Raw genomic sequence first — 22,057 nt, 5'->3', positions numbered from 1 at the left:
ACAGAATGAACGAAAAATCAAAAACCAAGCCCTAATTTCTTTTCCTCCGATCTCTGTCTCTGAAATTTCTGCCCCAAAAACCCCAAATATATATAGCTCTCTCTCGAAACTTCTCTCCTTCTTCAGCAAGAAATCGTGTGGGGACCACAAAATAAAAATCGGAAAATCCCCTTTCACAAACAAAAATCGAAAAAATGGAAACTTTGGACAAAATCTTCATCCAACGGTTCCCATTCTTCGAAGATTTATTCAAGGATCCGGATTTGCTTCAAAAACAACAAAAGAATGAAGAGAACGCGTGAATCGGTTTAAAGAATCATGAGATTTGTACGGGTAGGTGACGTGGAAGAAGGAGAAGATGAGAGAGGGGGGACCATGGGAGACCAGCGAGCTCAACTCGCCCGATTTGGGCAAAGCTCGCCTGAGTTTGGGCGAGTTTGGAGAGGTGAGGCACGACAGATTTGGTGTTGAGGAATGGGTTGTGGTGCGGCTGTGGGAATTTGGGGCTAGGGTTTGGGATGTTAGGGGTTAGGTTAAAATTTGGTTTATATCTGGAGTAAAGGGAATTAATTTGGGCCGTCGGATCAGAGTTAATGGAAGGCTGAGATTTAAGAAGGGATGGGGCGGGTCGTGGGTTGAAAGCGGGTCAGGGGTGTTGGGTTGGTCTGGGTTGTCCTATTTTGGGCTTCCTCTTGTGTAAAAATGGGGCTTCAAATTTGGGATTTTTACCTATCTATACCATATATCAAACCTTATTACCCTCAATGTTTAAGGTTTGTGTTTATTACATTTAAGCATACCAAATTACCATTTCTATACCATAATTCAAATTAAGGGTATAATTATTCCTTCATTTATTTTAGGCGTGATTTTAGGACTGTATTTTCACGTTATTTGGCTTACCCGCCTCTCTCTCCTCCCACCCCCCCACACCCCCTACGATTTACCTTCAGTTAATTCCCCTCCCCCCACCCCCACGATTTACCTTCAGTTTTTCCTCCATTCTCGTACAATCTCTTCTCACCCACAATTACCATCACTTTCTTCTCCACTTAATTACCTTCAGTTGATAGTATCCCCCACGATTTGAATTCACTTCCATCTTTGTCTTCAACTCCTAAATCATGAAAAAAACCAACACTCCCCAAAAAAATCATCAAAAGTTATATTAGCTGATATTCCAACCTTTGATTTGGGTGTTTTAACACCAAAATCACCACCAAAAAACTCACAATCGATGCATGCAAGTGAACAAACTACTGGTATTTCATCTCCTAGACAAATTCGTGTGGAAATGAGAAGCAAGCATTTGCACGATGTTGATGTTGGTGGAGTTGATAAACTAGTCGAGAATCAACTGAAACGCAAGGGGAAAGAGTTGAGTGTAGATGACGATTTTGTAGATGATTCTCCCAAAGTTCCATCTGTGAAAAAACACAAGGTCTCTCCTTCTTCATCAAAACCAAAGAAGAAGAAACCCTCAAAAAAAGTACCAAAATTGGTTAAGGAAAAAATTTCAATAAAGGTAAACACTATTTATGTTTCCTCACTGTTTTGTAGTTTGATTTTGGTTGTAAAAATCTGTTGTTCAAGTGTTAATTTAGTGTTCAAGTGTGTTTTGGCCAAATGTGGTATTGTCCTAATTTTGTAGATTATTTTTCGCAATTTTGTAGGTTTAATGGAACTGTGATTATTAGACAGTGTATAACTGTAGTTAGTTTGTAGTTGATTTGTAGTCTGATCGTTAAATTGTAGAGATGGTATTTTTCATTGCAACCTGTATTGCTGCTACATTTAACTTCATTCTAAATACAATTAATCTACATTTTGTGAGTTACTTGAAGTAACTGTTACATTCTGTAGATAATGTTTACACGTGCATTGTTCTTCTTTGATTGTTCAAGTGTATTTTGGTAAAATGTGGTGTTGTCCTAATTTTGTAGATTCTTTGTCTCAATTTTGTAGTTTAATTGGAACTGTGACTCTTAGACAGTGTATAAATGTAGTTAGTTTGTAGTTGATGTGTAGTCTGATGGTTAAATTGTAGATATGATATTTTTTATTGTAGCCTGTATAGCTCATATATTTAACTTCATTCTAACTACAGTTAATCTACATTTATGTGAGATACTTGAAGTAACTGTTTTGTAGATTCTTTGTCTCAATTTTGTAGTTTAATTGGAACTGTGACTCTTAGACAGTGTATAAATGTAGTTAGTTTGTAGTTGATGTGTAGTCTGATGGTTAAATTGTAGATATGTTATTTTTTATTGTAGCCTGTATAGCTCATATATTTAACTTCATTCTAACTACAGTTAATCTACATTTATGTGAGATACTTGAAGTAACTGTTACATCCTGTAGATAATGTTTACACGTGCATTGTTCTTCTGTTATTGTTTTGTAGTTATAGGTGTGGGTAGGCTATTCTTCTTCTAGTTATATTTTGTATTTGTCATGTAGTTATATGTAGATTACTGCTTCCTTTTTATGCAAACTACTAATGTTCATTAATTTTATATTTTCTACAGAATGGACCTTACTTTGCACAACAAAATGTTGATTATGGTGTGCTTAGATTCCACAGTTTGTGTGATCCTAGCATACCTAGCCAGATACAAGCTTTACTCTCTCCGAATGCTTTAAGGGTTTTCAGAAAAACTTGTTTTGGTTACTTATTAGGTCTCCCCACAATCTGTATGCAAAACCAATCACTTCATCTTCTGATGAAGTATGAATTGACAAAGTCTACTGACTCATATTTTTCAGTACTATTTAAGGGTAAAAAATTGAATTTTTCCTTGAGAGAATTTGGGTTGATAACTGGTCTTAATTGTGTGAATAAGTTTTCAGACTATGGTTACACTTCCACCTATGTTAGCCCTTTAATGAATACATATTTTCCGAACAAAGAAAGGGTTGAGAAATGGCATTTGAAAAATGTAGTGACTAATAAAGCATGGGCAAACGATGTGGATGCGGTGAAGTTGTGCATTCTTTATATGTTGGAATTTTTTGTTTGTCCTTCTGATAAAGACCATGTGACTTTCATAGACAAGTTTATGTTCTTTCTAATAGAGTCTGGTAATTTTGAGTCATACCCATGGGGTATCAAATCCTTCAAGCAGGTTATTGAATCTGTCCGACATCGTCTTAATCCCCATGTACATTCTTATCTGATACGGGGATGCTCATTAGCCTTGCAAGTGTGGCTATATGAGTGTTGCTCGTCCGTCAGCACCGAGCTTGCTACGAGATGTTCTGAATCTATACCTCGCATTTTAAGATGGTCAGCTACAAAGGGGCAGATTTGGTTAACTGCAATTGAAGAGAAGATGATCAAGCCTGAGTGGATCAAGGTATTTTTTTCCACTTTTGTATGATGCTACAATTACATTCATAATAACTACATTGAATCTACATTTTTTTTGTCACTTGAATTAACTGTTATTTTCATCATTCAGTTCACAAACATGATTGAATCTGGAGAAGAGCTTGGAGTGCTTAATCTGCCAGACAAGATTCAATATGAAGATGAACATGGTGCTCAACCATCACATGTTCCAACTGCTGCTTCTCCATCATTTGAACCCAAATATACAGATTGTCAAGAGGACATTGAATCTGTCAGTAGCAAGCTCATGAAGTTGGAAAAGGGGATTGTGCAGGTATTATGAATAACTACAATATATTGACATAATTTGCTACATTTTGACTTCATTACATAACAATTATAGTATGTTATACATTGTAGTTAATTTGTGGTATAAATCTATAACAATTATAGTTTGTTGAATTGTAGTGTAACTGTAGCAGTTAGAATAAGATTACCAACTAATTATATATTTAATTTTTAGGTTGATGGAAAGTTAGATGCCTATAGGAAGGATGTTTTTGAGGAACTCTCAAGCCTTCGAGAGTTCATAGATCAATCTTTGAAGGGTGTTATGAATGTGATAAACAAGAGGTTTGATTTGGACGAGTCAAAGGTAAGAATTTACATATAATTTTGTACTAAGACTAATTAAGACATATGAATAAAGTAGTCTCAAATATTCCCCAAAATTGTAGTTTGCTGGTAGTTCAACAAAAAATAATTACCAACATCAAGGAGAGAACAACCAGCAATTCCAGTTCAATGCTGGTGATCAACTGCATGGAAGCACAAGCAATACAGGTATCTACAAAATTCCTACATACATATCTACAAATTTCAAGACAACATTATTTAATTATACTAATCATTTTTTTACTATGTGTTGCAGCTACAATTTCTCCAGAACATTTTCAACCACATGTTGACTTATATCCTGACTTCCAAGAAGCAGCTGAGGCATATAAAGCAGGTACAGAACCATTCCTTCATTACAATAAGGTTTTTATGCAAAATTTTAATAATTTACACCTTAACTACATATTCCTACATATATCTACAATTCTCATTCCCAATTATTCATTCAAGTTGATGTTTCAGCAGAACATCTACAAGGAAATATTGAGGAAGAACCAGTAATTGATGAAGTGGCTGAGGCACAACAAGCAGGTAATATATTCTCTATAACTCCATAATACTGTTCATATCTACATAGATCTACACTTATCTACAGAAGGTGAAGTTCCACAGTCGCCAATTCACGTTGTGACTGTGACTGAAGTTGTTCCTGAAGGCATTGATAAAAAAGTTGTTCCTGAAGGCATTGAAAACAAAGGTTTGACATTGGATGACTTTGAGCTGCCAGAAAACTTATCACAGTTGGTCATGTATGGCGAGCCCATACGAGATGAATCAACCCCTGTTCATCCCGGTAGAACCAGGCAACCGGGAAAATATGCACGATCACCTTTCACATCTTTGTATAGTTCTGGAGGCAGCACATCTGTTGGACCTAAATTTTTTTACCTCAAACACCCCTTCACAAGTGTCATAGGTGAAAATGTAGATCCTGAATTGACAGAAAGGTTCACCAACTGGTTATACATTCGTAGTGATAAAGTATCTAGGAGGTATGAATGCTTCATTTTACACTGTCTGTTCACCATTTTTATACTTTAAAATTGTAATTCATTTTGTCAATTTTTTGTATTTGATCATCTTTTTTTGTTATTACAGGAGGAAATATTACTTTTCCAAGAAGGATAACCAAATCAAGCCTTGGTTGGATTTTGGTTGTGAAAAGATTGATAAGAAGGACTGGTTTTATGACCTTGCTCACCCCGGACAAGTCATCAATAACACAGTAAGTATAAAGAACATAATCATTCACAATATCTGTTTTGTCTTCAGCTGTGTAGTGTAATTGTAGTTTATTTTTCAGCTATGATGTGTAATTGTAGTAATATTGTAGACAACATATATATGTTACTATATTTATGTCTCAGCTGTGAAATTTTGCTTTTTATGGACCTTATGTATCATATGTGATGATGATTGTATGTACAAACTGGAATTTTGGTACTTTTGACTGACTTGGAATCTCCGTGTACCACAACTGTAGTTACCTTGTAGTAATATTGTAGAGCTTGTGATTGTGCCTATTAATATTAACTGTAGGTTGAACTTGCTGATTATTGGGACCTTAAGTTAGGTGGTATGTTTCATTTGTTCCTCTGTATAGTGAATAAATGTAGACAGTGCATAAATATAGTTAATGTGTAGTTGTTTTGTAGTCTGATGGGTCAATTGTACATATAGTACTTGTTCACTATGGTTCATACAAACTACAATTAAATTACATTTTGTGAGGTACTTGGACTAACTGTTATATTTCTGTAGTTATAGTGTAGCTAATTTGCAGCAATCTGTTAGAGTTTTTAATAAATTCAAATTGTAGTTAATCTGTAGCTGTCTTGTAGACAAGTGTGGTTACACCGTACCTTATTGTATATGTTTATTCTATTTTGGCAGCACATTGATGTTATTATGTATTATCTGCGAAAAAGAGGCAAATATGGCCCCAACAATAATACTAGGTTCACAACCACGGATTGCTTGTTCAAGACAAAGATTGAAAGAATCTATGACAAGTTCATAAGTTCTCCACCGGAACAAAGGTATTCGGTTGTTAAACCCGAGGATGATGTTGGAGAATATATTCTTGGGTACAGAATTCTTGCTAATGTTGCCTGGGATCTTGTTGACTATGTGCTCATACCTGTGAACCTTGTAGAGAACTTCCATTGGTTGTTGCTAGTTTTTGACATAAAGGACAGACAACTTTATGTTTATGATTCCATGGTGAGAGCAAACCGTCATAAAACAGTTGAGACATTGGTTGACAAGTTTTCAATCATTATCCCTCTGTATTTGTCATGCACTGATTTCTATGGTAAACGTAAAGACATTAACTTCAAGAGCACAAAGGCATACATCGAAAAACCAGTTACGGACCCTCTCGACATACAATGGATGGTGTAAGCACGTGATTTTTGCCCTATATGAGAATTACTCCCAAAAAAAAATTCAAAAAAAAAAATGATTTTTCTTTGGTGTGCAATTTTGTGATATTTTTGAATAATTATTTGTATTTGCCTGTGCATGTTTATTTGTTAAATTATTAAAAATACAAAAATATGTCGCATTTTGCATGTAGGATTTAATTCTACAATTGTTAGTAATTAAATTTGTTTTACAAAAATTAAAAATTACAAAAATAGGCATCGTTTGCATTTTTAGCATTTAATGTCCAAATATACAATTTTATGCTTAATTATTACTTAATTGTGCATTAATTGTTATTGGGAGTTAATTTGCGCTTTTATAACTTAATTTAATTCTTAATAATAGTTTAAGTATTTTTATAATTTAGTTTTAGAGAAATAAAAGAAGAAAAAAGAGCGAAAAATACAAAGAAAAATCGAATTGGGCCATTTCTTCAAATTTCAACCCCAAGTCCAAACAATTGTCCAAACTAAATTCACGACCCGGTCCATTTCAAACCGGGTCGACCCAATCCATAACCCAACACCCCCTATCTTGCATTTCAAAAATAAAACAAAAACAAAAAGAAAAAGACAAAATCAAAAAAATCTAACCTAAACACTAAACCACCCGCCCCCTATCATTCTTCTTCTTCTTTTCTTCATCTTCCCAAAAGCTCCGAGCTCCATCAATGGCTGCCCTCAACCAGCTGCTTCTGCCTTCTTCTTCCTCGACCAAACGACACAAGTCCCTCGATCTCCAACGACCCACCATAACACCGTCGCTACCATAGCTTCATCTCTTTCGTCAAGCTCAAAGCTTGCTCGACTATGGCTGCCTCCCCATCGCCATAGCTGCCCTCCCATGGTGGAAACCCTACTGTAAACGACCCCTCCTTCCAGCTCCTCCATGCTGCCCGCAGCTACCCCATGATCGATCTTTCTGCTTCATCTTCTTCATTCCGTCGACTTCGAGTTGGGTGGTCGAGCTCCCGAGCTCCAGCCATGGACACGGCGCTTCGCTTCACTGCTCCTGTTTCGGCGTCAAGCTGCGTCTGCTTCAGATGCTTCACTGTTGCGTACTGTCGTTGACGACTCCATGAGTCATGTTTGTTGCTCACCATCGTACTGTTGTTGACGACGCAAGGCAGTCCGGTTAAAGTCCGGCAAAGTTCGAAGGTTTTTCGTCGAGTTGAGATCCTGTACGTCGAGTTTTCTGTCTGAGTTTTCCATTTCCGTTCGTCGTTGATTCTTCTCCGGTTAGTTGTTTTTGAGTTTTATTTTTGTCCATATTTCGGGGCTAAATATTTCTCGAAGTTAAAATCGTTAAATATTTGATTCTTGTTTTGTTCGTTGTTCATCGTTGAAATAATTTTCTAGTTTGTTCATATGTTTTGTTGAATTAATTTTCAGATTTCAAATGGAAATTAATTAATTTGTTTTTCATGTTTATTTCATGTTTGTTTTATTGTTTAGGTAAAAGTTGTTAGTCTAATATTGGTAAGATACAAATTGAAGTTTAATTAATTATTTCTTCAATTTGTTTCATGTGTTTATGTATTTTTAGAAATTGTTACTATTGTTAAGTTCAAGTTTAAGTTCATAATTGTTTCTTCGTCGATCTTGTTATTTGTCTAAAAGAATTTAGTTGTGTTAGGGAAATATGTTGGTTTAATCGTTTGAATCCATCATGTTTGTTGTTTAAAATAGATTTCATTCATGTTCATACTTTGTTTGTTTGTTCTTGAATCCGAAATTTGTATAGCTTGATTTCTTGTTTACCATTTATGATTATTTCTTGAATTTGTCTCATAATCTTGTTTAAGTTTAATATAGGAATTGTTTGTTGTAATGTTGTTAGAGTTGATTTTAAGTTCAATATTATTGAATTTAGAAATCTGAATATACTTGTTTGTTGTTGTTGTTGTTGAATCCGAAAATAGGTTTGTTTGTTGCTAAAATATTGTTCAATCAAATTTTAGTTGTTCTTTGTTGTTCAATTTGTGTTCATGTGATTTGTTGTTGAAATGTTGAAGAAATCATGTTCATGAGATTTGTTGTTTGAATTTATGTAGAAATTGGTCATATTGACTATATTTTGGTTGAGTTTGATTAATTGATTTGTTATAGCTGATGGGGTAATTTTGTAAATCGCAGTACGTTTGGGGGTAAAATAGTAATTGCAATAAGGTCGGAGGGGTATTTTAGGAATTGTACATTTTGTAATTTTTTAAGTGAAGCATGGGGGACAAAATGAAATGGGGTGGGTTGTGATATAGTTATTTAATATAAAGGGGAACAAGACAAATTTTAGTGTGGGGAAATCTTGTATTTGTTTATGTTAGGCATGAGGGACAAAATATAATGGGGTGGTGTGATATATTTATTTAATGTAATGGGGATGAGTGGGAAGATAATGAGTTTGGTAGAGAAAATGGGTTGATTTTAATTGATTAAAAGATTTATGGGTTGGGATTATATATAGGAAGTCTTGAAGAAAAGAGAATACAGTTAGAGGAACTAATCTGAATATAGAGAAGAACAAAAAAAAAATAAGAGAAAGAAAAAAGGGCTGAACATTTAAGAGAGAGAAAATTCCGAAAAATATTTAAACTTTCAAAATAAAAATAAAAAACTAAAAAAAATCTTCTGCTTTCTTTCATTGTTTGAAATCAGAATTAATTGTTGTTTCATCAAAGCTTGAAGCTTTTGTTTTTTTTGGGATTACTACTCCACTGGTTTGCAAACTCTGTTCCTGGGTTGTTACTGCTGCTGGACTGTTGTTGTTGTGCTGTATTGTTATTACTGCTGCTGATTCTCATCTTCTTTTGTTTCCAATACCAGGTACACGACTGTAATACTAGCTATTGCAAAGCTAATAATGTGGAAGCATGAATACATATGAAGAATGAAATTTTGAAGAACAAAAAAAAAATATGAGAGAGAATAAGGCAGACAGAAATAAAAAAAAATAGAACAGAGAGGAACGAATCTGAAGAAAAAAAGAGAATACAGATAGACGGACAGAAAAAAAAAAGAAAATTTTAATAGAGAGGAAATTCCGAAAAATACTAAGACTTCAGAAAATAAAAAGAAAAATATTCTGGAAATTAGAAGAGAGAGTAGTACACACCTGATAAATATTCTGATATACGGGTTTAGAAATTAAGGGTTAAACATTAATTAGCTTTTCAAATCTGAAAATTCCCTTGGTTTCTGTCCGTTGTTTGTTGTCAGTGTTTCTGGATTTTATTTTGATTTTCAAATCTGTCACTGGGATTTCTGTTGACTGGATTGCTGGTTATTATTGTTGTTGCTGTGTTACGTCCTGCGTGGCTGACTTTCTTCTTCTTATATTGGCAATACCAGGTACATAACTGTAATTTTGGCCTTTTGTAAGCTGAGAGTGAAGAATGGAAGTTTAGATTTTTAATTTAGTTTTTTTTATTAATTGCTTTTAGATTATTCATGTATTATTATTCTGTAAATCACTGTCATTTGGCATAACTAGGCATTGTCACACCTCCTTTTTGCGCGCCCGCCCCCGAAGGGTTAGATGCGCGAGGGAGTTTTTCCAATTTAAGTGACAATATTCGAAATGAGATTATTTATTTAATTCAGAGTCGCCACTTGGGAAAGGTTTGGCTTTTGGTGTCCCAAGTCACCGGTTTATCTTGAATCCCAAATCGAGGAAAAATATTCGACTTTTCCAAATGAAGTCTGCGAACCAGAAATTCTAAGTAAGGAATTCTGTTGACCCGAGGGAAAGTGTTAGGCACCCTCGAATCCCGTGGTTCTAGCACGGTCGCTTAAATTGTTATAATGGCTAAATATCTGATTTAAATACATGTTTTGATTTATGTGCTTTTATTAAGTTTAAACCGCTTTTATTATTATCATTTATTTTTTATAGAATTGCAACGTCGTAAAAAAACGCATCTCGAACCACGTCACAATCAATGCACCCGTAGTTGTTAATACATTTCGACTCCGTTGAGATTTGAATTTGGGTCACATCAATGTGCACCCGAGTTTAAGAATGTAATTTAATTAAGTCGTGCCTAAAGAGTCTAACCGCGTTATTATTTTCGGGGAAAGCCATGAAATTCACTAAACGGCCTGTCCTGAATTCTAAATATTTATTATGGTTAGTTATTGAGGGCCCCGCAATTTTGCATTTTTATTTGGCGAGGCTCGTCTCTATTTTAGAGAGGATATCCTAAAGCAGCTACATTTCTAAATGCGTTTGTCTAAAAAATAGAAGAAGAAAGACACACATTAATTCAAGTATATGCTTTGGCCTAACCTGGATCCTTATCAATTTCTGATTAATTACTTATTAACATGGAGAGACGTCATACCTTGTGCAACATGCTTTTAATTGGACAAAGAAGTCACATGCGAGATCGACGAAATACAAAACCTAATCCGAACAACATCCTAACATCGGATTTAAATTAACTTGCTTAAACATGATTAATAGAATTCCTTATTAAAGGATGTTACTGATGATGTTCTAAACTAATCCCATACACTGCCTAAAGGAAATCTAACTGGGTGATTCAAAACTATATCATATTTGGTCAAATTTAAAAGCCGTTCGCCCCTACTTATTCAAAGCATGCTGAAAGAGTGAGTTTAATTTTAACAATTGTACTAAATAGTTCACATTCCATGAATTATATTTACATACTGTATGCTACTAAACGAATCAAATACCACAGTTTCAAATCAACGTAAACATTAATTAAGTACAAACTTACTAATGTATTCTCTATTAGGCTACAAATTAAAATATTTATACAACTTTAACAATATTCGCAAAAGCTGTAAGTAAAGCCACAAATGATTAAAATTCTTCAGATCTTTCGATTCAACTTTCATTGCGACATCAGTTACATCAGACAGATTCGAAGTGTGTACCTGAGGAGATGCTTACAATGAAGAAAGCAAAAGAGTCAGTTGAGCAACAATGCAAGCGAAACAGCAGTAACAGATGAACAACAGCAGGACAAATTCCCAGTGCAAGATGCAGTTTAGAGCCAATGAAAAATGGCAGAATGTAGCAAATTCCCAGTAATATGGAATCAGAATTTAAGCAGAATGGATCCAGAACTGAGCTGATGCTACACACAACTAGTAATCTCAAACAAGACTCAGAAGAAATCAATATGGAACAGGCAAATCCAGACTAGTGAGGATCAAGACAAAGATGAAAAATGCAGTTCCTCTTTTCTGTGTTATGCCTCTCTCTATCTATTTCTGTCCGTGTGTGTGTTTTCAACAAAATCTTTCTTTCCCCCTTTTCTTATCAATCTCCCCGTGTGTTTGTATATTCCTCTCTTCTTCTCCTATCAGATCTCTCCCAGTTCTCTCTGTCTGTCTGTGTGTGTTAATGTGTGTGTGTCTCTATGTGTATATCTTCAGGTCCCTCTCCTATCTGATCTCCTCCTCTTATTTTGATCTATCTGTTCTCCCCCCGTTCTCTATATTCTCCTCCCTCTTTTATAGCCTAAATTCCACCCTTTAACATCCTGTTAGACAATCAATCACACCTCCCATGTGCTCGTCCCTTTTCAGTTTCCACTTAGCTATTTAAGTATAAACAAACCCCCCATGATATTCCCTGGCAGTCTTACTCTTTTAAGTGAGGTTTAATACTTCTTAAACTAAAGCGGGATATGGACAACAGGGGTGTGTTCTGAGAGCACACGCTGTCAAACTATTTTAATTCAAAAAGGGCCTTTATGCACATGTTGTGCACAAGTGTACATGCTACCAATTCAGATTGCAATTATTTTAAACCAATCCCTTTACATTTCTGATTCAAATACATCAAAGGTAAGTAGCTATAGTTAATTCTTAATTAAAACAATGTTCAGCAAAACAAATCGAGCTGTTACCATTCAAACAGCTAAAAACTTTTTGACGACATGTATCGAATCGACTATACCAGTTACAACATACACAATCAAAGCCAAGGATTAGAATCGAACAGTATCAACAAAGGGTCAGATTGCACATGTCAATACAGAGGTTAACTTGGGGATTGATTACTCAAACAACTTTGATTCAGTCAATTAGGCAGTTCACATACACACACATTATCAGTGAATGAGGAAACATTCGATCAAACAAAGGGGTACAGGCAAAGTGGGCAATCAACAGTTGATAAAATATTCAAAGACACAAATTACAACAAAACATGAACAGACCTTTAATCAGCACATGGAATAAGGAAAAGAAAACAAAACAAAACTCACCTTAAATCCAGAAAAATCAAAGAGCCTCAGGTTGGATTCGAACAGGCCTTTCTTAAGGCTGAACGGACTTTAATCGAAGTGTTTCTCAGATGAGAAACACTTCGATTAAGGTCCATTAGACCTTAATCTCTATGGCTTAAACAGGTACGGAACAGGCACGAGGTTTAAACTTAATCTCTTGGTTTAAACAGGCACGGGAAAGACACGAGGTTAACCCTAATCTCTTGGTTTAAAACAGGCACGGAACAGGCACGAGGACAGGCACGGAACAGGCAAGGGACAGACACGAGGACCCTAGGGTTCAAAACATCAAATCTGGGATTTGTGTTTCCCTGGTCAGATTCGGACCAAACCAAGCATGGTTTGGTTACGAGGGGGGTCTGGGGACTATCTGGTATGAAACTGGGGTTAATCGGTGTAAGTTAGGTTCTTACTCGAATCTTCAAATAAAGATTCGAGAAGGTGGGAGGGGATTCGAGCTAAGTGGTTAACAGATCCATGTTCAGGGTGGCAAGGGGGTTCTATGGTGTTAAGGATGGGGTCACCGGCGTCCATGCCGCCGGCTTTCATGGTGAAAGTATACAGGGGCGGCTAGGGTTTGAAGGTCTGAGGTCTGGTGAAGACGACCTAAGGCAGGGGGGGTTTGGATCAGGGCACGGGGTGAAGGGTTGTAGGTTTATATAGTTAGTGGATAGATGGATCCTGGCCGTTGGATGAGACACGATGAAGGGCCAGGATCCTTCAACTAACGGGAAACGGTGTCGTTTCAAGGGTGAAGGGTTGGGGTCGGTCCGGGTGAGACGGGTCGGGTCTGTTAGTGGGTACGGGGTGTGAGATCTTGGCCGTTGATCATTCAGAGATCAACGGCTCTGATCAGACTCAGCCACTACGACGTCGTTTGGACGTTTTTGAAGTAGGCTGGTCTGGACCGGGGCAAGCACAGGTTTTTGGGCTGGGTTGTTTGGGCTTTGAATTAAAAACGAAAATCAGCCCAAACTGATTTTCAAACTAATTATGCACTTATCTCTTATATTTTTTTTATTATTATTACTTTTTTTTAATTTAAAAACAAAACCTAAGTAAATCAAATTATAATTAAATAAACACTTAACACAATTATTTGCACACGTATATTAAAATATTTAAAGCAGGTAAAACCAAACAAAACAAAAAATCACAGACAAAGATGCCTATTTATGATTTTTCTTTTCAATAACCGGATTACGGTTCCAACTACGCATGACACATACATTTTTTTTATATATATATTTTGTTTTTTAATAAAAATAAAAATGGGCAAAAATCATAAATAATTAACAAAGTGCCACGTAAAATCCAAAAATTGTACAGCAGGACCATTTGTTATTATTTTTATTTCTTTTGGAGCGATTGTCGCGTAAGACAAAAATCACGTGCTCACAGCTGCCCCTCTTTATTCGGAAACACGAAGGGTTTTCGTGCAAAGATAAAGTGAGCGGATATGAGCGATTTTTGCCTATGGACTACTCCGTGTGAAGCATGTTTTTTGAAAGATTTGACCGAATCTTTGCTTCAAAGATTTCCTACATATCCTGGGCTAAACAGGAATCAGGTCAATGTAGTTCGGGAAAACTTTGGCAGCTGGGACTGCCATGGGACTGTAATGCTTGTTGTTACTGTTGTTGCTGTTGTCATCGTTGCTTTACTGACCGCCTTATTACAACCAAAGAAAAATTGAAACTGAACTAAATACTTATATGCATGTCAACTGCTAGTTACAAAATCCCTATCTATGATTCTTTTGCGACTTGATCTTGGGTCTCAGCTGATTTTGCTTGTAGACTTCGATCCGAATCTTGATGCTTGCGAGTTGTAGGTGCTTGCTTATTCTCTGGGATGCTGAGCGAGGCGTGACTGGCAGAGTTCTGGATCTTAATCAAATGTTGGAGTCAATCTGCCTTCCATTTACTCCGATATCTCGGGACATCTTCTTTTTGTCTTTTTCTTCTTTGATTCTAAGTTGAGACTCATTTCGTGGGTCGTTTCGATCCGTGTGGCTTGAGGTTAGACCTGCGGGAGAAAAACAAACAACCGAACGAAATTTTCTGCCCCAGTTTCACTAGGAAAATTTCATGAATTATTCGCCAGGGAGTTCATAAAATTGATAAAAGAGGGTATGCAGGCTCAGTTCAGGGTTGGGGCCCTAATACCGACTAGCTGGGGAGAAGTTCAGTTTTAGAGTTGAAACTCTAATACTGACCAACTGGGGGAAAGTTCAATTTAGGGTTTAAAACCCTAATGCTGATTAAGAGGAAAAGTTCAGTTTAGGGTTTAAAACCCTAATGCTGACTGCATGGAAAAAGCTCAGTTTAGGGTTTAAAACCCTAATGCTGGCTAAAGGAAAAATTCAGTTTAGGGTTTAAAACCCTAATGCTGGCTCGATGGAAAATTCAGTTTAGGGTTTAAAATCCTAATGCTGACTGCATGGAAAAGCTCAGTTTAGGGTTTAAAACCCTAATGCTGATTGCATGGGAAAAGTTCAGTTTAGGGTTTAAAACCTTAATGCTGACTAAAGGAAAAATTCAGTTTAGGGTTTAAAACCCTAATGCTGATTGCATGGAAAATCTCAGTTTAGGGTATAAAACCCTAATGCTGGCTGAATGGGAAGAATTCAGTTTAGGGTTTAAAACCCTAATACTGACTAAAGGAAAAATTCAATTTAGGGTTTAAAACCCAAATGTTGATTGCATGGAAAAGCTCAGTTTAGGGTTTAAAACCCTAATGCTGGCTGAATGGGAAGAGTTCAGTTTAGGGTTTAAAACCCGAATGCTGACTAAAGGAAAAATTCAGTTTAGGGTTTAAAACCCTAATGCTGATTGCATGGAAAAGCTCAGTTTAGGGTTTAAAACCCTAATGCTGGCTGAATGGGAAGAGTTCAGTTTAGGGTTTAAAACCCTAATGCTGACTAAAGGAAAAATTCAGTTTAGGGTTTAAAACCCTAATGCTGATTGCATGGAAAAGCTCAGTTTAGGGTTTAAAACCATAATGCTGGCTGAATGGAAAAAAGTTCAGTTTAGGGTTTAAAACCCTAATGCTGACTAAAGGAAAAATTCAGTTTAGGGTTTAAAACCCTAATGCTGATTGCATGGAAAAGCTCAGTTTAGTGTTTAAAACCCTAATGCTGGCTGAATGGAAAAAGTTCAGTTTAGGGTTTAAAACCCTAATGCTGACTAAAAGGAAAATTCAGTTTAGGGTTTAAAACCCTAATGCTGATTACATGGAAAAGCTCAGTTTAGGGTTTTAAAACCCTAATGCTGGCTGAAAGGAAAAGTTCAGTTTAGGGTTTAAAACCCTAATGCTGACTAAAAGGAAAATTCAGTTTAGGGTTTAAAATCCTAATGCTGATTGCATGGAAAAGCTCAGTATAGGGTTTAAAACCCTAATGCTGGCTGAAAGGAAAAAGTTCAGTTTAGGGTTTAAAACCCTAATGCTGACTAAAAGGAAAATTCCGTTTAGGGTTTAAAACCCTAATGCTGATTGCATGGAAAAGCTCAGTATAGGGTTTAAAACCCTAATGCTGGCTGAAAGGAAAAATTTCAGTTTAGGGTTTAAAACCCTAATGCTGACTAAAAGAAAAATTCAGTTTAGGGTTTAAAACCCTAATGCTGATTGCATGGAAAAGCTCAGTATAGGGTTTAAAACCCTAATGCTGGGTGAAAGGAAAAGTTCAGTTTAGGGTTTAAAACCCTAATGCTGACTAAAAGGAAAATTCAGTTTAGGGTTTAAAACCCTAATGCTGACTAAAGGAAAAATTCAGTTTAGGGTTTAAAACCCTAATGCTGATTAAAGGAAAAAGTTCAGTTTAGGGTTTAAAACCCTAATGCTGACTGAAAGGAAAAGTTCAGCTTAGGTTTTAAAACCCTAAGGCTGATTAAAGGAAAAAGTCCAGTTCAGGGTTTAAAACTCTGATGTTGATCAAAGGAAAAGTTTCAGTTCAGGGTTTAAAACCCTGATGCTGATCAAAGGAAAAAGTTCAGTTCAGGGTTTAAAACCCTAATGCTGACTGAAAGGAAAAATTTAGTTTAGGGTTTAAAACCCTAAGGCTGATTAAAGGAAAAAGTTCAGTTCAGGGTTTAAAACCCTGATGCTGATCAAAGGAAAAAGTTCAGTTCAGGGTTTAAAACCCTAATGCTGACTAAAAGGAAAAATTCAGTTTAGGGTTTAAAACCCTAATGCTGACTGCATGGAAAAGCTCAGTTTAGGGTTTAAAACCTTAATGCTGGCTGAATGGAAAAAGGTTCAGTTTAGGGTTTAAAACCCTATTGCTGATTGAAGGAAAAATTCAGTTTAGGGTTTAAAACCCTAATGCTGACTGCATGGAAAAGCTCAGTTTAGGGTTTAAAATCCTAATGCTGGCTGAAGGGAAAAAGTTCAGTTTAGGGTTTAAAACCCTAATGCTGACTGGCTGGGAACAAAATTCGAGAACAACAACTGACATCTTTTTTTTTGAATTTTCTTATTTTAGTAGAAGATAAAAGGGAGTTTCGTGGAAACTTACCTTTCGAGTGAATTCCTTATTGCCAAAATATTTCTTGTACCCATGTACCTTCTTCTTTGGGCGACACCTGCTTCTTGCACGGTTGTCTTGGATTACACCTGTTTCAACTTTTCAGACAAAGAACAATTGTTAGTTCGGAAATGACGGTTGGTTTGGTGACCTTGATCGTTCCCGGTTGCTTTGTTGCGTCTTCATTTCTGTTGCGAAGTCCCGCCATTGATTTGATTCATATGTCGAAACCCTTTAGACTGCTCAGGCTTGTATTTCCAGATTCTGTGATGATTTGCCTCGTAAGGCTCTTTTTTCTTTTCTCTCTTTTTTTGTCCCGTTTTGCTTGGAGGTTCTCAACGGGGATTTTATTGGAGGTATTCTGTGGGGATTTGTACAAAAGGAAGCCTTGTGGGGGAATATTTACAAAGTGGATTCTTTGTGTGGATTTTTGTACAATGGGGCATGCTGGGGATTTGTTTCGAAGCGGGCTTTCTAGGATTTGTTGGGGTAAGCTTGTTGGTGAATTTTTACAAAGGGACTCGCTGGGGATGTGCTGGGGAAATTACAACGGGGATTTTTTTTTTATATATATATTGGGGGGACTCTGTGGGGGATTGTACAAGGGGAGACTCTGTGGGGATTCGTCCGAAGGCGGACTTGCTGGGGGAAATTTCTCTTTTTCCTCTTTACTTTGAACACCATCAAACGTCACGATTCATCAGGCTTAGACAAACGTACCAACGAAACGAGGTGTTTTCCTTCATGAAACAGAATTCCGTGCAACCAAACCTGCCACCTGTCCTTTCCGGTACATCTAGAACTTGGGCTTAAACATAAAAGAGATTCGAAGAAAAACAAAGAAAAGATAAAACGAATTTCAGAAAAGGAGTGCCCCTTCGGGACGAGAAAGACTTATCTGAGGAAGATAATGCTGGCTTTAAATGACATGACATGCTCTTTGGACTGGACGCCTGACTTTCCATGGGCTTGCGTTTCCCTGAACCAGAACGGATCTGTGATTCCAAACCTGGTGGAACTTTGCCGAAACCTCCTTGGGTGGAGTCACTCTTTCGGCCAACAGCGCCCTTTGCGGGTTTTCGCTGGCTGACCTCTCTCATTTCTCTTCCTGTCATCGCTTGATAGCACTCTTTGTGAGTTTTTGCTAAACAAGCTCTCTCATTTTGGTCTCTCTACTCCCGTCGCCTTGCGGTGCCCGAAGGTTTTCACCGACGAGACTCTCTTATTTTATTTCTCTCAATTCAGAGTGTGTCGGTCTCCATTTGTGACGCTTATTGGTTTCCCACTATCTTTGGTAATTGATTTGAAGGCTTGTTCTTGGTAAAGAGAGGTAGATGATACTAACTTCTAAACTGCTCGACGTGCCCCGGTTTCAATTTCAGGGTGAATGGGATTTTATTGTTGGTGTGACTGAACCTCAGAGAGAGGCTGCCTACGTATCCTTTCGGAATCAAGTCAAACTTAGTTCAGGATTCAATCAATGTTTTGTTTTTGTTTTGTTGTTTTTTTTTTGTAAGCGACTCAAAGGCTTGGGGAGAGAATTTGGTAGTGTTTGGGGGTAGTGGGAATAAAACCTTCATTATTTCAAATGTGTCAGGATCACTGGAGTATAAATCAGACATAGTATCTCTTGACTGCATCCGCATTTACTGCTGTTTCGGGGTCATTTCCTTCGATATCACCTAAATACAATGCTCCTCTCGGCAATATCTTCCTTATGATGTATGGGCCTTTCCAATTTGGAGCAAACTTCCCTTTTGCTTCCTCATGATGCGGCAGAATACGCCTCAGTACCAGCTGACCTACTTCGAAATTCCTGGGTCGGACTTTCTTGTTGTAAGCACGGGCCATTCTTCGTTGGTACAACTGTCCGTGACAAACCGCGGCCATTCGCTTTTCATCAATCAAAGTCAATTGCTCTAACCGAGTCTTGACCCACTCGCTGTCTTCGATTTCTGCTTCGACAATGGTTCGAAGCGAAGGAATTTCTACCTCTGCCGGTATTACAGCCTCGGTCCCATAAACCAGAAGATAAGGAGTCGCTCCTACTGATGTGCGTACCGTAGTGCGATACCCCAACAGTGCAAATGGTAACTGCTCATGCCACTGTCGGGAACTTTGGATGGTTTTCCTCAAAATCTTCTTGATGTTTTTATCCGCTGCTTCTACAGCACTATTGGCCTTTGGCCGATAAGGAGTAGAATTCCTATGCGTTATTTTGAATTGCTCGCATACATCTCCCATCAAGTGACTGTTCAAGTTTGTTGCGTTATCTGTAATGATAGTCGTAGGAATACCGAAACGACAGATAAGATTTGAGTGTACGAAATCCACTACAGCTTTTTTAGTGACCGACTTGAGAGTGACAGCCTCTACCCATTTTGTGAAGTAATCGATGGCAACCAGTATGAATCTGTGTCCATTCGAAGCCTTTGGTTCGATTGGTCCAATGACATCCATGCCCCAGGCGACAAATGGCCAAGGTGCAGACATGGGATGCAGCTCGGTGGGAGGTGCATGAATCAAATCACCGTGCACCTGACACTGATGACACTTCCGAACGAAACTAAAGCAGTCCTTTTCCATGGTTATCCAGTAATAACCTGCTCGAAGGATTTTATTTGCTAAGACATACCCGTTCATGTGAGGTCCGCACACACCTGCGTGTACTTCGTGCATGATCTTTCTTGCCTCCTCAACGTCGACACATCTTAGGAGGTTGAGGTCCGGGGTTCTTTTGTACAACAATTCACCGCTCAGAAAGAAACCACTTGCATGTCGCCTAATGGTCCTCTTTTGATCTCCAGTAGCATGCTCGGGGTATTCTTGCGTTTTCAAGAACATCTTGATGTCATGGTACCAAGGCTGCGTATTTGATCCCACCTCGATTACATTGCAGTAACCGTGTCTTTCCTTGATTTGGATTTCCAAAGGATCGACGTGGGCGTTGCCCGGGTAGGGTAGCATTGAAGCCAGAGTAGCAAGTGCGTCCGCCAGTTCATTGTGACACCTCGGGATATACCTGAACTCTATTGATGTAAAGCACTTGCTGAGGTCCTCCACATGATGTTGGTAAGGGATAAGTTTGACATCCCGAGTTTCCCATTCGCCTTGGGCTTGCCAGATAATCAGATCAGAATCTCCCATAATCAGTAAGTCTTCGACATCGTGATCGATTGTCATATGCATGCCCATGATGCAGGCTTCATACTCAGCTGTATTGTTTGTGCAAAAGAAACGCAGTCTAGCTGTGGCGGGATAATGCTGACCAGAAGGCGAAATCAAAATTGCCCCAATCCCTACACCTTTGGCATTCACGGCTCCATCAAAGAACATCTTCCAAACATGAGCGTCCTCCGAGACCACTTCTACAGTGTTTACTTCTTCATCTAGAAAGTAGGTACTCAATGGCTGGTATTCCTCATCGACCGGATTTTCGGCCAAATGATCTGCTAGCGCCTGGGCTTTCATTGCCGTGCGAGTGACATAGACTATGTCGAATTCAGTAAGCAGGATTTGCCACTTGGCCAGTCTCCCAGTAGGCATCGGTTTCTGAAATATATACTTCAAAGGATCCAACCTGCTTATGAGGAACGTAGTGTGGGCTTGGAGATAATGTCTCAGCTTTTGAGCAACCCACGTGAGAGCGCAACATGTCCTTTCCAGTAGAGTGTATTTGGCCTCGTATCCGGTGAATTTCTTGCTCAATTAGTAGATTGCTTGCTCTTTCTTTTCGGTTATGTCGTGTTGCCCTAGGACGCAACCGAAAGAGTTCTCTAAGACTGTCAGATACAAGAAAAGTGGCCTCCCTGGTTCTGGAGGGACCAAGACTGGGGGATTCGAAAGGTATTCTTTGACTTTATCAAAGGCTTCTTGACAATCAGTTGTCCATTTGATCGCCGCATCTTTCCTTAACAGCTTGAATATGGGCTCACACGTGCTTGTCAGCTGGGCAATAAACCGACCGATGTAGTTCAACCTGCCCAACAAACTCATCACGTCTTTCTTCGTTCTCGGGGGAGGCAAATCTCTGATAGATTTTATCTTAGTTGGATCTAGTTCGATACCTCTCCTGCTTACGATGAAGCCCAAAAGTTTGCCCGACGGAACTCCGAAAGCACATTTGGCTGGGTTCAGCTTCAAGTCATACTTCCTTAATCTCTCGAAGAACTTCCTCAAATCTTGGATGTGATTATCCTGCGTTCTGGACTTGACTATCACGTCGTCCACGTACACCTCTATTTCCTGATGCATCATGTCATGAAAGATGGCAGTCATGGCCCTCATGTAAGTAGCCCCAGCATTCTTCAAACCAAATGGCATGACCCGATAACAGTAGGTACCCCAAGGCGTGGTGAAGGCAGTTTTCTCGGCATCCTCTTTATCCATCAATACCTGATGATACCCAGCATAACAATCTACGAAAGACTGTATTTCATGTTTGGCGCAATTATCAACGAGGATGTGGATGTTGGGCAGTGGGAAATTATCTTTGGGACTTGCTCTATTCAAATCTCGGTAATCTACACATACCCGAGTCTTCCCGTCCTTTTTCGGTACTGGAACCACATTCGCCAACCATGTTGTATATTGGACTACCCGAATCACTCCCGTTTTCAGTTGTTTTGTGATATCCTCTTTAATCTTGTCGCTGACCTCAGTTTTGAACTTTCGTTGCTTTTGTTAAACTGGAGGACAATCAGGATGAATCGGCAATTTATGAACCACTAGATCAATACCTAGTCCCGGCATGTCATCATATGACCAAGCAAACACGTCTTTAAATTCAAAAAGAAGTTGAATTATCGCATCTCGCGTTTTCTTGTCCGTG

The 22,057-nt window shown here is 38.0% G+C and overlaps 1 protein-coding gene across 1 annotated transcript; it reads left to right on the top strand.

The window, feature by feature from the left end:
• The first annotated feature begins 1,237 nt into the window (after nucleotides 1-1,237).
• Nucleotides 1,238-9,841, top strand: LOC138882606 (uncharacterized). Its single transcript, XM_070163209.1, has 10 exons — nucleotides 1,238-1,525; nucleotides 2,532-3,359; nucleotides 3,465-3,668; nucleotides 3,858-3,989; nucleotides 4,072-4,177; nucleotides 4,266-4,346; nucleotides 4,463-4,543; nucleotides 4,656-5,004; nucleotides 5,111-5,237; nucleotides 9,787-9,841. Exons 1-10 carry the CDS (start codon nucleotides 1,238-1,240, stop codon nucleotides 9,814-9,816), a joined length of 2,226 nt encoding a protein of 741 aa, XP_070019310.1. The 3' UTR covers nucleotides 9,817-9,841.
• The last annotated feature ends 12,216 nt before the right edge of the window (nucleotides 9,842-22,057 follow it).

The sequence above is a fragment of the Nicotiana sylvestris genome, chromosome 2, assembly GCF_000393655.2.
Source record: "Nicotiana sylvestris chromosome 2, ASM39365v2, whole genome shotgun sequence".
NCBI classification, from domain to species: domain Eukaryota; kingdom Viridiplantae; phylum Streptophyta; class Magnoliopsida; order Solanales; family Solanaceae; genus Nicotiana; species Nicotiana sylvestris.
The sequence above is the reverse complement of the archived record's forward strand: the minus strand, read 5'-3'. Positions and strand labels throughout refer to the sequence as shown.

Excerpts from the sequence above, each read along its gene's own strand:
- LOC138882606 (XM_070163209.1), top strand. The coding sequence starts at position 1,238 with ATGCATGCAAGTGAACAAACTACTGGTATTTCATCTCCTAGACAAATT. Across the intron at positions 4,178-4,265 it reads TGGAAGCACAAGCAATACAG|CTACAATTTCTCCAGAACAT; the intron begins GTATCTACAAAA and ends TATGTGTTGCAG. Across the intron at positions 4,347-4,462 it reads AGCTGAGGCATATAAAGCAG|TTGATGTTTCAGCAGAACAT; the intron begins GTACAGAACCAT and ends TATTCATTCAAG.